The 16279-nt window shown below is 37.4% G+C and overlaps 1 protein-coding gene across 1 annotated transcript in view; it reads right to left on the bottom strand.

Annotated features, from left to right (window-relative positions):
- kdm7aa (lysine (K)-specific demethylase 7Aa) overlaps positions 1 to 16279 on the bottom strand; it is a 25374-nt gene extending 9095 nt beyond the window's left edge. Inside the window, exons 1-7 of the mRNA XM_079870199.1 lie at positions 16164 to 16279; positions 6177 to 6262; positions 5975 to 6092; positions 5657 to 5817; positions 2852 to 2993; positions 2389 to 2575; positions 1768 to 1930 (exon numbers count right to left, since the gene is read on the bottom strand). Coding sequence (XP_079726325.1) covers positions 1768 to 1930; positions 2389 to 2575; positions 2852 to 2993; positions 5657 to 5817; positions 5975 to 6092; positions 6177 to 6262; positions 16164 to 16261 — 955 coding nt within the window. The 5' untranslated portion in view covers positions 16262 to 16279. The remainder of the gene's footprint in view (positions 1 to 1767; positions 1931 to 2388; positions 2576 to 2851; positions 2994 to 5656; positions 5818 to 5974; positions 6093 to 6176; positions 6263 to 16163) is intronic.

Raw genomic sequence — 16279 nt, 5'->3', positions numbered from 1 at the left:
GAAGAGTTACGTCTACTACCTCCGCATTGGTTAGAGACCATTTATAGAACTCTAAACGTGTTCTGATTTAAAGCGCCTCTCATGGGTGATTAAAATAACATTCAGACACTTTTCATTCTTTCCATTCGGTGAGATGCACGTGAATTGCATCACAGCCCTTCAGAGTGTTTCCATTCTGTTTACCACGTTGCTCAGCGAAGACCGTTGCCCAACAATCCCACTGGAACAAGGGTCATCAGTGTTGGACGCTGATCCACATTTTCCTGGCAGAAGTCCTGGGAAACCGCCTAATATTACTTTCGCCTTGCCGTACCTTGTTCCGTGTATGTGTTTTTATATGATAGCGCACATCCTATTTTTTTCTCTTGTTGTGGGGTGAATCAAGGATAAAAAAGGCAAGTTGTTATTTAAGTAAATGACACCTATCAACAATAAAGGAAAAATCCTTTACAAATCTAGTTAGTTAGGCTCTTAGCAATGTACACTTTGTATTCCTATTGGTTATTGTGGGTTTGAAACATATACCTTTTTTTTTTTTTAAGAAAAGTTTCAAATAATGTCAAGTAAAAAACTATTTTTTCCCCCCTTTACGCCTTGAACACGTGTGTACACATATTAATTATTATTTTCAAACATGTAAAAAAAAATTTTTTACAACAAATATCGTGATTTATTAATTTATAAATATTACTTTTCACTACTTGACAATTTACAACCTGAACTACACTTTCCATGTTACAAATTATCTGATATATTAAGAGACACATTGAGCTTGACAGTTAGTCACGAGTGTCTGAGGTCTTCTCTATAAAAACATTTCTTGTTGCTGCATGTTGGTTGCATCACATGACTTATGATGATGATGATAATAAAAGTTTATGGCAAACAACTTAAGACTTTCTTTAAGATTTTCATTATTTTAATAATGCTTGTTTTTTTTTCATTTTGATATCATTACCATTGTACCAACCTGACATTTTTAACATGAAAAAAAAACAAAAACATTTAAATATAATTTAATAAAATCTCTTTAATACATTATAATAAATTATATAAATGAATATAATATTAATTTAATTGATAAATATTTTTAATAAATGTTAATTGCAATTTTGATATATAAATAATAGATCAATTAGAAATAAACATTATTGACCCATTTGTTCTGTTGCATCATCAACAGAAACTGCAGAAGGAACTGATATAATAGACAAAAGAGGATAATTGGTGCGCACCTGCCCAACCTTCAGGACTACGCGTATCATCACAGAGCCCTCTCAACCCGCCCACAGCCTGTGCACTAGAACATCTAGACATAAAAACGTTTCTTTCCTCAGGCTATCTCCACCTTAAACAGTCAATTACTACCTGTTTTTATTATTCATAAATCAGTATGGTGTTTATGCCACCAGCGAGTTAGGCAATAAATAGATCCTTACTATGTAAAATACATATTTTTATTAATACAGTTGTATATACAGTACATAATGCACACATCTGTACACAAGTTTATGTATTATTTTTATATCTATTTTCTTAATCTTACTTTTTAAATGTTCTTTCTATCCTCTTGTGTTATATATGCATGTATGGATGTATGCATGTATGCACTCAGAGCTCCTGGAAACCACAACAAATTCCTTGTGTTTGCGCACATTGGCGAATAAAGCTTATTCTGATTATAATAATGTAAACAGGTGGGTGGGCATAATCTTTTAAATGGACTCAAAAAGGGATTCAGAAGTTTGTCTAATTCTGTGTTCTCACCGGTGGGGAGGAAGATGGTAGTTCCCTGCTTCACCACACATTTGTAACACTTGTCGACTTTTTCCCCAAAGAATACTTCGCTCTGATTGGGTGATGAGCTCCAGGACTCATATAGTGCAAGGTTAGCCTTAGTCGGCTTGATCAAGTAGAAAATCTTCTCTCCCTGCGCACAAAAACACAAAATAATTACCAGCATTTCATTGGAACTGCTTATCAGCTCTTGTAGAACTGTAAAATCACATGACTTGGGCGCCATTAATTATTCATGCATAGGGGTGGGCGATATGACGAGATGAGTAATGTTATTTCACTTTAATATGATATATACAGTAGTCAACATTTGAAGTGGATCAAAAAAGTTCAAAGTTGTCCTAAGACAAGAATGGGTATTGTTCAAAATTCATGTATAACTTTGATTAAGGTTTTTGATCCACTTCAAATGGTGACTACTATATTACGATAAAGTTATTTTTGCTTTAAATGAAGTTAGATCAACATTTTTGCTACCATTGAAATTTCATAAATCTCACCACCAATTTCAATATCACAAAAAAACTAATCCTAGCCTAACTAACATAAGTTAAAAGAGCTGTCAAGCATCAAACAGGTCTCAGTTCATACCCAAAGAACATGATACCACACTGAAGTTCCTCCAAAGTCGATGTGGAAGTCAGTGTAACTGTTTTTCATTCCCATGAGACAATACTTCTGCACAAATGGTTTGGGGAAGAACGAGTCGTCAGGCCAGTAGTTCTCCACCCACGACATATTCTGCGCTATCTCAGGAACCTCCACCAAATCAGACATCCTAAAACAAAAACAAAAATCAGATTTCACACAAGCACTTATACATGCTAAATGTTAGATGAATTCAGTAGCTAGATAATTGTATATCAGGTCCCAAAAACAATCTTTCTTTAAAAACAAAGGATATTTGGATTGCTATTTTGTCATCTAATGCAACAACAATGTGACCTAAGTGTTAAAGTAACACTGTATGTTATCTTAACCAGTAGAATAAATTCATTTGCAGTGAAGTTATGTTGCATAGAAAGAAAACTGACAGTTTCTCACACAGACATACTTTGTATCAGAGAACTCCAGGCTGATAACGTTCAACACTTTGGGCCGTTCAGGTTGGTAGTAATACTTCACAAACTCTCCCAGCTTCATCTTGCTGTCTGCCTGTCTTGCGACATCAATCACGTCAATGACTTTATTTGCACCTGGGAAAAGAAAGTGGATACTTTTAGATTTTTTTATGCATCAATTCTTTGCTATATATTCTGTAATAAGGCTTTTGAGAGACACAGCTGCAGGACCGCAAATCATAAAAGACAGCTGAGGACCGGAAACGACGCTGGACAGCTGCTGGTGAAGTGACTGCAATCCCTCAACACACACACAGCTGGCCAGCGTCTGATGACAGGGAACAGCTGGAGGAACAGTCCCACAAACGCATAATGTGAAAGGCTCAAGCCAAAGTTGGCAACAGGACATAACTACAAAACTCTGCACAGCTTTTGAACCACTGCTGATATTTTTATGGTCATCACCCATTAATTTCCACCAATATTAATTTTAAACATTTAAAGTTCACCCCAAAAATATTCATTTATGTATCATATTTAATTTGTTTCTCAATCTCAACATGCAAACTAACATGCAAACTCCAAACTCACATATTTGAAGAATATTCATGCTTTTTCCACACAATGGAAGTAAATGGGCCAGTGTTATTTTAGTATTATTCATATACTATTATAGCATTTATAGCTTTTATATTAAAATTTTCAGTTAAATTTTAGTTGAAGTTTTAATAATTGTATGTGCTTTTTGTTTTTCCCTTATAATATTTCTATACAGGTTTATTTTTATTTCACTTCAATTTAAACTTATTTTAGTTCAAGACAACATTTATAATGTTTTTCTAGTTTAAGTTTTTCATTTAATATTTATAGTTTAGTTTATTTTTTTTTAATTTATACGTTTATTTGAATAGGGACAGTACAAAAAACATGATCGTCAGTCGAAGGCTGGAAAATATGTATTGCACATCGTGATTATAGCATAAGCTAATTAAAAAAATTATAATTTTCGTTTCAGTGTTAGTTAACAAAAAACATTATTAATGGGGACTAGAGTCAAGCTTCAAAAATGACAAAAAATACCATACAACTAACAAAATTATTCTGAAGCTGCAGGATAACTTTTTCATTATATTGAAAAGAGCATCTTGAACATTCTGCCAAACATCATCTTTTATGTTCTACAAAAGAAAGTCACACAGGTTTGGAATGACATGACTGTAATCGATTTAAAAGTTTAAAAGTTTTTTTTGGGTGAACTACCCCTTTAAATTCCTTTTAAAATTGTTGCTCTGATGAATAATGTTGCATTCAATTTGTTAAAGTCTGACAGTCTGACAACAACAAACAATATTATTTTTTAATTTGCCCATACATGGAAGAATGAGTGTTTCTCAATGTGTGTGTATCTTTTCTAAGAAAAGAAAAGCAGGTGGAGGGAGAAAATGGAAGAAACGACAGACAGGGAAGGTTAGTGGCCTTTTGTCTGTGTCCAACTGGCTAGGTAACATGATCTGTTGAGTTCCCCCCCACCTCTCTCTCTTACACACACACACACCTCTTCCCCTCGACACCTGTTACTATTAAAACAGTTCCAACTTAAAGATCAGTGGTGTGCGAAAGAGGGAGCCATGTAACATAAGCATTGAGATAAAACATCCCTATTTGGAACCTGAGCTCAGACTGGCTGTGCTGTACAACGGCTTTGTAACTGGAGATGAAATGTTTTAGGTCTAATGTAGAAAAGAAAGGAGATAACCTCCACAGTTGTCCACAGGAGTCCGGTCCAAACCCATTCACTACTAGCACGGACGGATAACCACAATCACAATGGCACTTGGTAACCTTACCTAACGCTCCAATGTGTTTAAAGTTGTTCAAAAAACTACTTGTTAGCTTTAATAAAATGATGATTTTTAAATAAAATGAGTAAAAGGGTGATTTTTCAACCTCAGGCACTAAAGTGCCCACATCAGAAACTTGCCTTCACGTGCCTTTATTATTCGAAATCACAGAGCCTACCTTAAAAAAAAAATTCTTACTGACCCCAAACTTCTGAACAGCATATATGCACAAATGTGTGTGTCTGGTGTGGTAGACTTTTCTTATTTCGCACCTGACCTAAGTCTACCCGAGTCTCGTCTACAGTCGACGTCCCCGAACGTCTACAGTCAACGTTAGTTTATCTGGGTCTCGTCTACAATTGACCGTCCCCGTTCAATAATATTTATACTTTAGCGCGTCTCCTCATCAACGTCGGCCGAGTCCCCTAACCCTAACTTGCTGCGCAGCATTAACTAAACAGACTTCAGACAATGCCTTCGAAAATGCTTTAATCATGGCCGGAGGATCTAAGACAAATTTCAGAGAGAATCCCACCCGCATGCTGAAAATGACATGATACATTACATAATTTCCTACAATTTGATTGGTTCTTCATAGGCAAACCCTTCTGTAACTAGCTAGAAGCAAACTCTGTTTTCTTGATTACTTCATTGTTAATCACAAGTTTTCAAACGTAGACCAGAACATCTGTCTAGTTTCATTTCCCCAATTTGTTATTTATACACTCACACACTCAAAGTCACGAGTTTTCGACCAAAGGGTTTGGAAACATTTAAGATTCAAAAGCATATAAATGTTGTTACTGCAAGAAAAATTAATGTTAGTTCCATCACACTGGTTATGAGCCCAAATGTGATCTAAATGCGTCTCTTGCTCTAGTGCCCCACTTGACAGACACTATCCTGAGCTGTTATCTGATAGACCATAAACGCAATACACACAAACTGAGGTCTTACCAACGTAATGCTCCACATCGCTGACAGAGAAAGAAGGAGAGGGCAGTTTAAGGCCCAGTCCATCCAGGTCATGCACCACTATGGGGTAATGGAAGCCCTCCCTCTCCAGGAAGCTTTGGGTCACCTGACTCCCATGCATTGGCACCAGAACCTCATCCCCACTTTGGAAGAGCCAAGATACACAAATCAATTGCAAGTCTTATCAGGTAGGTGCAAATTTCAAAGCCGTAACACATGTATCAATGATTGATTATGTCCTTAAAACACATTAGACGTCAAAGTAGGAAAGTTCAAAATCTAATCCAGAGGTGCTTGTACCTGTAAAAGCTCCTGGCCTGGAGTTCCTGTACAAACACAGCAGTTCCTGCCTGGATGGGGTGTGTGCCATCATTTGGCTCTGTGTAGTCATGCCTGTGCCAGTTGTTATGCTTTTTCACTGAGAAAAAGAAAGAAATATTCATAAGACTGATCCTTGGACACAACAAAAGCAATAAAGAAACGTGTACATGCACACACTTACTCATGGAGGGTCCATGGATGGGCTCACAGTTGGGACAGTGATAAACATCGATATCAGCAGCATGGTGCTCCACTACCTGAACACAACTGAAAAAAGGAAAGCAAGATAAAGTACCCATAACCATACATCTGAATGTTGCAGTAGCCACAAGCAAATTACAAAAACAAGTCTAAATCTTAAATATTTAGCCTAAACTTGTGTTTATAAACATTAGCATTGCTCTATTTCGAATATTACAAGTTTCTTCTCTTTGGATGAGAACTCAATGACCCATTCACACTAGACTAACACAATGACACAAAAATAATATTTAGTTATTAAAGATAAAATTTACAATGAAACAGCATAATCAAAAATGTTTTTTATGAAGCAAATACAGTGGTGCTTGCACTGACATTTAAATTCTAGCCAATACTGATAATCATTTTAATAAACAGAAACATGGCTGAAAAAACAAAAAAACACTTGAGTCTAAAATAAACTCAAAAGGACCCCCCCAGGTGTCTATAATATCTAAGTATTTCGAAAGGCTAATTTGCTTATGACGATAATATCAAAAAGGTCAAATAAAAATAGTCTAATATAGGCCTATCCATCAACCAAAACTTACACAATGAATGTCCAAAATTACCACATGAACATGGTATAATCAAAATTTATTTACAATTAGGCCTACAAATGAAACTAAAATCAACCACATTACTATAAAATGGGTCACCAATGCCACCCAAGGAATGGCTGTTAGCAGACCCTATGGTGTTTATGGTCCTACATGTCCTTTTTCTAAACTCAGTCAATAATCTATGATGCATTGTACAATGGCGTCATCATCTGAACTTTTCAGAAAATGTTACAAATGTCAAAAATGTTTGACATAGTTTACCATTGGATACGTCAAACATTGTGTGGGCAGGCAGTACTACAATCAACAGAGTGTTGCGTCACAATTGTGGGATTTCCTCCACCACCCATGTCACTCATACCGCACGCCAAGTCATGTTACCAAAAAAGCCAAACCACAACCACAACCATAATGCTCAGCCACCCACACAAACACATGTTCCTAAGATTCAAACCATGTGAAATCAGCTAGCAGAGTTTTGACAGTCCAGCGGCAAGAGATTTACTGATGCCGAGACAACTGGGGCCACACAAGAGAACGCAGGAAAGTGCTAACACTCACATGGACGTGTTTACTGACACCTAGTCTGATACATACTCTACTTTTCCTGTAGCTTATATATATATATTTGCTACTTTTTAGTCACACAAGAACACTACAACGGTCTCAACTAAATGTGGGAAATGGTCGTGAGGTCCAATAAATGGTTGGATGACAAATCACCAATTACATCTGTTAAAAATAATAAATTCAGCCTCTTCAGCAAACTTGTTATCTTTCAAATTGGCCCAGCTACAGCACAACAGCATTACGCGCAAAAGAGATTTCTTTTATACAGCCAAAATATTGAGAAATGCAGATTCTGCACTTGCAGTCTTGGGTCCTTCGCTCACATATGTCTGTTAAGTCTACAAAACGATGGGCTGTCCCAGTTATTGATTTACGATTCAGAAGAGTGCACATGAGTGCAACTATGCTCCCTTTTATGCTTTTGCTGCGCCCACATGTGCAGACTTCACAGTGGACAACTACCCACAAGTATATGAGGCATTTCGTCACATATATTCTGTCCCTGTCTGTCTAGTGGTCGACCGCTATATTGCCAAGGCCGGTATCTCGGCCGATATTTGGAATTTTTCGGATTGGCTGATGTTTCAGAAGCTGGACTTTTATTTTGACGTGCGGCACTGCGCCTAATGCCGCGTTCCAGGCAACCTGTAACCCGTGTTTTTCCAACTCGTAACTGGGAGTACATCGATCTAGTACGAGTTCACGGGTGGGAAGTCACGGGTTTGACTGCCGTTCCAGTGCACTTTCACGGGTATAAGGTTGGAAAAACACGAGTTACAGGTTGCCTGGAACGCGGCATTAGTACACAGCGCTCACATTCTCAGTCTTCATTAGTTTACGAACTCTGTTTAACAGTTTTGTAAAATACTTTATTAAATAGACCTGTTAAACAAAAAATGAAACGGTATGCGAAAAAGTATACCGTTTGTGTTTATATTATTAGTTAGTGGAAGGCAAAGACTATTATACTTTCTCATTTACCATCAGCATTCAGCAAATACGCATATAATTTAAACAAATCTTTTAATATGTAATAAATATTTAATATCACGGATCCAGCTGTCAGATACTCTGAAGTGCGCATTTGTAGCCTGCATGAAACGTGTTACTCTGTGCGTGGCGGTCAGTTCAGCTTCACTGGAGACGCATGATCGACAAACTTTAAATCCTTGATTTTAAAATATGCTGCGCTATATTCAGTTGCCCATTATGTCATATTCATGCGATTTTCACTGTGCGGTCTATGTAAAATTAGTGTTACCATGTCTTGATTTGAAAAAATATGATTACCAGTGAGCACAAACTTACCAGATTACTGAGTATCCCACCCTGTTACAGCTTATTTCCTTTTTATTCATATATTTTTAAACAAATACATTTATTTGTGATTGCAATCAAGAATTTGCCACCTAAAGTATAAGCATGTTTATTTTAAAGGTTGTATCAGCGATTCCAATCGTTCCAACCAATCACCGACAGGGGGTGGGTGTTGTGAGGTTTTGTGCTCGTGCAACGGCTGCACGCGAAGTCGGAGAACACGAGTGCAAAGCCTCACAACACCCACCCCTGTCGGTGATTGGTTGGAACACTATTTATTTTGGTTTTGAGTGGTTGGTGAAACCAATTGTTTTTGTGTGCAGATCTCAGAGCCTAGGCTGCTTACAGAGACGCGGTTTTTGACAGCCTGCTTAGGAAAGATTAGATGAATGTGATCATTTATGTTTGGGCCTTTTTTGGACCTGAAATCGCTGATACAACCTTTAAAGATGATTTTTTTACATCTATTTTCATATTTATTTATAATTTCTTAAATATTAATTCAAATAAGTATAAATGATATGTATTATATATCGGCCACCCTGCTCTCTAAGATATCAGCATCGGCCATCAAAAAAAACAGTATCAGACGACCGCTATCCCTGTCACAAATGGTGACATAATACTGTATCCCAGTAGTCAGAGTAGTAGTACTGGCACACCGCCCTTCCAAGATCTTAAATGACAAATGGGACACCATACGACCTCATGGACTTCAAGTGTTCGTTGCAAGTCTATACATCAAGTACCCTATTTGGGACAGAGCCTCTGGTAGATGCTAGCAATGAAGAAGCTGTACATGGACACCTTATGTTCTGTAGATTGCTGGATGTTGCTGCAATCATGCATTTCAAAAGTGGTTTTAATTCCTATTTGAGTTGAATGGAGTGAATGATGCTGCCGTAAACGCTTTGGCTCTCTCTACCATCAGAATAGAGTTAACATCAAGAGTGGATCCTGTGCTATATGGGGCTGTTAAATCAGCAGGGGTCTTCAGCAGAAAGGTGATTCTCCTCAAAGAAAAGACAGCCTTTGAACACATGCAAAGGACTTAGTGTTTCTGTCTAAGCTTTGATCTCCTCATTATTGCAGGAAACTTGGAAGAAAGACAGAGTAGAACCAGGTAGCTAAAGCTGTTGTCATCCCAGAAGAGGTAAAAGCCCCTATGTACTAACGGCATAGTTCTTTTTTGTTTTTCGCTTGTGGGGAAAAAGAAGTTTGAATACATTTGCAGGGGTATACTGTTAGCGAACATCCCCACGCCACCCATGCTGGCAAAATACCATCAACACTCGTAAAGAGGTATCAGTGGTCCCATGCGGAAATTATTCTACTGCAACCTAACATAACTAAATGTCAGTTTTTTGCTCAAAAACTGAAATGCTTTTGAGATTGATCCTGACATTTATCCATTGTATGCACTATCTAATATATAGAATACCATGTACAAAAAAATTCGATAATCAAACAAAGTAAATTGTTCATGATCATTTCCTCTATTTTTACATTTAGGTTACCTTTCCTTTCATCTGGGCTGCGCAATTCTGAATAGACAACACAATGTATTTCACTAGAGGTTCTGACAAAATGTTAGCCTAATTGCTGCAGTCTGTTTAAATGTTTTTTTTATTAATTTGAATTTTTAATTGGTTTGAATGAATGATTCAATGACTCGCTCATTAAGAAGTCACTTGTTTCATTACTGGATGAATCAGTGTTTTTTAACAAAAACTTCTCTTGAATAAAAGATTCAAATGACAAATAGGCCTAGATTTTTTTAACAGTCATTAATTGCCAACTGGTGTAACAGTGTTTGATAAAATCTTTATTTGAAGAGTCAAGTTACTTTCAAAAGGTGATTTACTCAATTTTGATCGCTACCTTAGACATCAGTTTATATTCTAAATACAAACTTTTATCCCAGCACTTGTGATAATTTAAATGATTAAAACACAGAAATAATGATACTCTGTGTGAAAATATTTATGAAGCATTTTCATACCTATACCTGATAACTGCTCTCTCACAGATTTGAATGTTCGCTATAATCGCACTTGTCAGGGGTTTAATAGACAGGCGAATCGTTGTTGTTCAGGGAAAAGACTATGGGTCGAGATCATGATCTTTTAAAGTCCGCGTGAACCGGAAGTTGCAAACGACTTTTCTCCAGTGTTGTGACGTACTTCCCAGTGAAACGGAATATTGAACAGAGGGCAGGGTTTTACTCTAGCGCTCCTTCTCTCCATCTCTGCTCATAGCAGACTAACGGTTTGAGGGGAGTAAAAGCGTTTCCCAACCCAAGCCGTCAAACCTACATCATCAGAGAAGGAACGCCATTCCAGACCGGAAGTAACTTTTCAGACTTTGATTAAAGATTACGACGGCAAACAATTTTTTTCTGTGTATTAACTTGCACGGATTAATTTTTCAACACAAGTCTAGTAATATGCGCTAACAAAGTAAATAGGGTCAATTTTGATTTCAGTTGGACTTTAACGATTTATACAGCTCTACCATCATCTAATGCTCATTTAAACTTCATCTTTTAAACATTAATAATTGAATAATACTGTTAAAGTTATATTTAGATATATTTATATTTAGTCTAAATTCACTTGTAGCATTGGATTTGTTTAATTTATGTAGACAAAATACAATAGAATTTATAGGCTCTTTAATATAATATTTATTTAATATTAAAGTTATTTTTATATAAATATTTAATTTAATATGTATTAGTTACCGACCATAACACAACCTAATTAACATGTTATTGGCATCAGCCCATGTTTTATCATCAGCCCATGTTTTATTATTATTGGTGAATCGCTAATTATTTGTTATGATGACTGGAGGTCTGAAAAGACAATCCAAAGTCTGTAGCATTCATCGAATGTTTGTCTTTTACCCCTGTGACACAATCCCAGTCTCCAAGCTCATGCTGCATCACCTGGGTATCAGAGGAGCCAGACATGCAATGACACACGAGCAGATGGGGGAGGAAGAGTTTATGGATGAATGACTCTACACCCACTCGCCTCCTCCGCTTCCCTCCTCCGTGCAGACAATGAGGGAAAGAATAGAGACCTCAGATCCCGTCCCCCAGTTGATGAATGTACTGAAGTTCTCAGCAGTTTGGACACACAATTCACTCTGCTTAAGTGAAATATAAAGCCGTACGTTTACCATATAACCAAACAGGCTCCCACAATGCACTACACACATATAATCCATATACAATCCCATAATGCCTCGAAATCATGTTGGAATAATCGCATTTATGAAATGAGCCCACGTGAACGGCACAACAATGTCCAAATAACTATATGAAAGCTCTCTGAGCACCTTGTGCCAATCGAAGTTGGAAATGGAAACTTATTGTTATAGGCCAAACTCTCATTTTCATCGTGAATAGCCTATAGAATATAGTTAAAAAAAATCTTCATCTTATTGCATTTATTTAATTATATGGAGTTTAACCATCTCTCCCATAATGCCTTTTTATATATGAAGTGCTCCATTCATCTCTCTGTCTTAGTTTCATCACAGCATGTGAACCAGGTCAGTGTGCCACATGCCTGGAGTCGAGTCAGCCTTACTGTCACCTGAGTAACTGATTAACTACCCACCAGGGAACCAAAGGGAGTGAAAGCAAAAAGTGTGAAGGAATGAACCTACTGAACATGTTTCCAGTGGCCAGCTTGTCAGAGCCCTTTATTTTGTGTAACCCACTATATACATTTACTATACGTCACTTAGCCTACTACACATATTCAGCAAGCAATGAGGAATGGGATGCCATGCTATATTAGGCAAAACACATTAGGCGCATCACAAAAATAAGTGCCTTACTGCTTTTAAAACAGTTACAACACAAAAAATATTTAGGTTTAGCAGATTTACAAACAGCTTGCGACAGCTCAAACCATCTTTTTACAATTTACTTATAGGATCGATTTACTAAATACACACAATGAAAAATTTGTGCTGAAAAGGCATGGACAGTTATTTTATATGAAGGAGTTTCACTTTCAGGCGCAAAATTTACGGGAAGGAGAGTAATGAATCACGTAAGGTGATTTACTAAGGTTTGCGCTAGTCAATTTACTGGTATTTGCGCCATTATTTACCACCCAAAAAAAGCAAGTCTTGACCTAAAACTAGCAATGGCAGCTTAGACTGTTCCTACGCTAAATATTTGTAAAAACATTACAAAGTCTGCAAGTGCAAACACAGGCACACAACAAATGCACACTAGAAAGTTTTATTTTTGTCCAGTGTCTGCACTACTTCTATCCCGAAGTTGATCGATAAAAATGTCAGTTTTTTTGACTAGAGTTTGCGAGCATCTTTTATACACCTCACACAAGCGCTCATCACTGCGGGCATCTCTTGTTGATGCAATCCTCAATAGTTTGTCGTCTCTTCTTTTTCTTTTTGGACTGTTAAACAATGGCCGGGGCCAGAGTTGCTGCCTTGTGGACCAACTAGCCTAGTAAGTACAAAAAAATTCAAGCTGAATGCATGAGGCGCATGTTCAAAATACATGCAGTTATAAAAACCGGACCATGGGGCTACAGTACACAACAATGTTGATGATGACATTTAGCCTATGTCACATGCAGCGTAAAAAACAACTTTGGGCTTAAGCAGAACAATAGACTCCAGACCACTGGATCTGCATTACTTGGATTGCGTTAATGGTGAAAGTCAAATAAATACAGCCAACTAAATAGTGACAATCTAAGATTTTTCATCATTTATCGTCTGTATACTTTCCCAACAAATAAGCAGGATAGTTGCATTGGATTAACACACTACAGAGCAGACAGAGCAGACAGGGGTCACCAAACCAGGCCCTGATTAGTGAACACAAATCTTTATGCCGTCTCAGGTCTGGAAGCGGCTCACACCGGGCTTCTGTTGAGACTCAGAAGCCCATTGAGGATTTAATGAGACATAATGAGTTGAACGGCAAAACATTCTGACAAACCAAGTGACCAGAAGAGGGAAAGTATTTTAACATTGCCTTTACTTGCACTTTTCCCTCGTAAGCCATACAAATTATCTTCAAGTCTTCATGTTCCTGTCACGAGCACACACATTCAAGATCCAAAGAAAGACTGATGTTTAGGCCAGTGTCAATCCATCCACTGCATAGCCTAATGCAGAAACATTCCCAAATGGTAATCCAGAGCCAAACAAGTTTACATTTGGGAGGGTATGGCTAGATGGGGTGTATGTACACAAATCTGCTGACCCCTTGTGACCCTAAGCCTTTCTTGCTTGGGAAACTTTTTAGCCCAGTTCTTGCTAAACGTTTTTGCATGATCCAACCAATTCCGATACCACATCTTATAGAAATTATTTGGCATATTTGTGAAACAAGTCGTTGGTAAATGCAAAAAAAAATGCACAATGAAACAGAAGTAGCACCATGTCTTCTCTTATACTGTGAGGTAGATATGAGTGAAATTAATTATCAAAAAATTATAAAATATAGAGTGGGACTTGGTTTGGCAAGCGTCACCAGAGAGAATTCAGTCGTTTCACTGAAAGATCAGAGTTATGACATTTTGATTAAAAATGACCAGGTCAAAACTAATTTTAAAAAATGTAACATGCATGGATGAATTGTTCACAATACGATCAATGACATAGACTGGGTGAATTTTCATTTCATGCCGACTTAACGATATGTTTATTTTTAAGACCGTTTCAAGACCAGACTAATGGTGAAAAGTAGAGCCTAAATAAACCAATGCATTCCTGAAGTTTCCAATTGACACTAAGCATTAGGAGGTTTAACAGCCAAATGGAAAATAGATTGTGTTTTGGCTTCTTTGACGGCACTCAGGTCCACAGAATTTGTTTACTTTCAGTCTGAAAATGACAAAAGATGGTCTTGACCTGAGATTTGAACTGCGTGTTGAACTTGCAGCTCCAGATCTATGGCCACCGTCCTAAACTCACCTGTAAACCTCAAAAAAATCTATGGTCTCATTATGCAATTCACAACCTGCTATGACTCTCCTTCTAAAGAGAACCAATTATAACATTACACGCCTTCAGGGTCCTTTGTCTTTTATAGTGATTAATTCACAGGTTCAGACACACGTTCACCTCATGTGCATTAAGGCAGACATCCACATTCTGCCACAATTTTTGGCGTGCAAATTCCACAAGAAGTTTCACATACCGGATTATGGAAAATTGCGTCACGTCAATCTAGATGCTCAGAGTGAAGTGATACCGAGCATGTCGTAGCGATTTTGTGCGTCACTCACTGACACTGCAGATTCAGTCATTTCTCTCACTTCTTCTTCTGGCCTGAAAAGGTGCCAGTCTTTGTCTCGCACTTTGGGGAATCTGGCAGCTCCGCAAAGTTACACAAGACTTCTCAACACCCGCACAACCGCTCACTGTATAACCGGCAGTTACTTCACAAGACAGGAAGGAAAGCTGAGACCTGGCTCATTTACAGAGAAGATTCTGTCTTGAAGCTTAAAGGCAGCTACTTTTGACAATACTCCAAAAAGAAATGTGGTGTGCCAGCCAAGATAGATTTTTTTTGTATTTAATTTTCAAAATATCTAGAAAATATTCTGCCAAGCACTAGAAGTGTTCAAATTGCACAACTTGTCTTACCACATAAAACAATGTGACACAAGGGAACAGGATAAAGATAACATGATTATGATAAATACACACAATCTTGTATGCATAGCCTACTTGTCAAGACATCCCATTGATGTCTATTAATCTTATATATATATATATATATATATATATATATATATATATATATATATATATATATATACATATATACATATATATATATATATATATATATATATATATATATATGTGTGTGTGTGTGTGTGTGTGTGTGTGTAGTTTAGTAACTGTAGTAAATAATGTACTTTGTCAGAGACTACGGTTACTATGGTAAATAGAAGCCCATCTGCACCCATCTGAAATCACAGATGAAAACTTTTGACTAATAGCCATATAAGTCACAAAATGGATTGTTTTGGCGTTAAATCTGAGCTATAAAGTGAGATAAAAAACAGTTTTCTCCAAGTTCAGCTAAGCCTGTCAAGCTCAAGCAGACAGACGATTTAAATGTCTAGTTTCATAACACACATACAGATGAGCCATGTGGCTTTTGGCAGCTCACTTCTAAAGGAAAGCAGGATAATCTTATCCTGGGGGAAGGATTGTGGAAGGCAGGTTGTATTAAAAGTTCCTCTTACACATTTATCATGAAGAAATCTGACAGAAATCGATCAATAACGCTCAAAACATCAAGCGAGTCGATCGTGATCGCGCACAGTCATATTTAAATACCCCCAACGCGCGTCACCAGCACTTTCACATGACACCCTTGATTTACACCAAAAATACACCCGTGGCATGGCAGCCTGTACGTACCAACCTTCACACATATGTTAAATAGACCATAATTTACATACCTGCCGTGGAACCAGTCCTTACAAATGTCGCATTCGATCATAAACCGGTTAAAATCATAGGGCCGCCGGCAGACACAGTATAGCGGGGCAGCCGCCATCTTCCTAATGTCCCTAAA

Source organism: Squalius cephalus, assembly GCF_949319135.1.
Source record: "Squalius cephalus genome assembly, chromosome: 4".
NCBI classification, from domain to species: Eukaryota; Metazoa; Chordata; class Actinopteri; order Cypriniformes; family Leuciscidae; genus Squalius; species Squalius cephalus.
The sequence above is the reverse complement of the archived record's forward strand: the minus strand, read 5'-3'. Positions and strand labels throughout refer to the sequence as shown.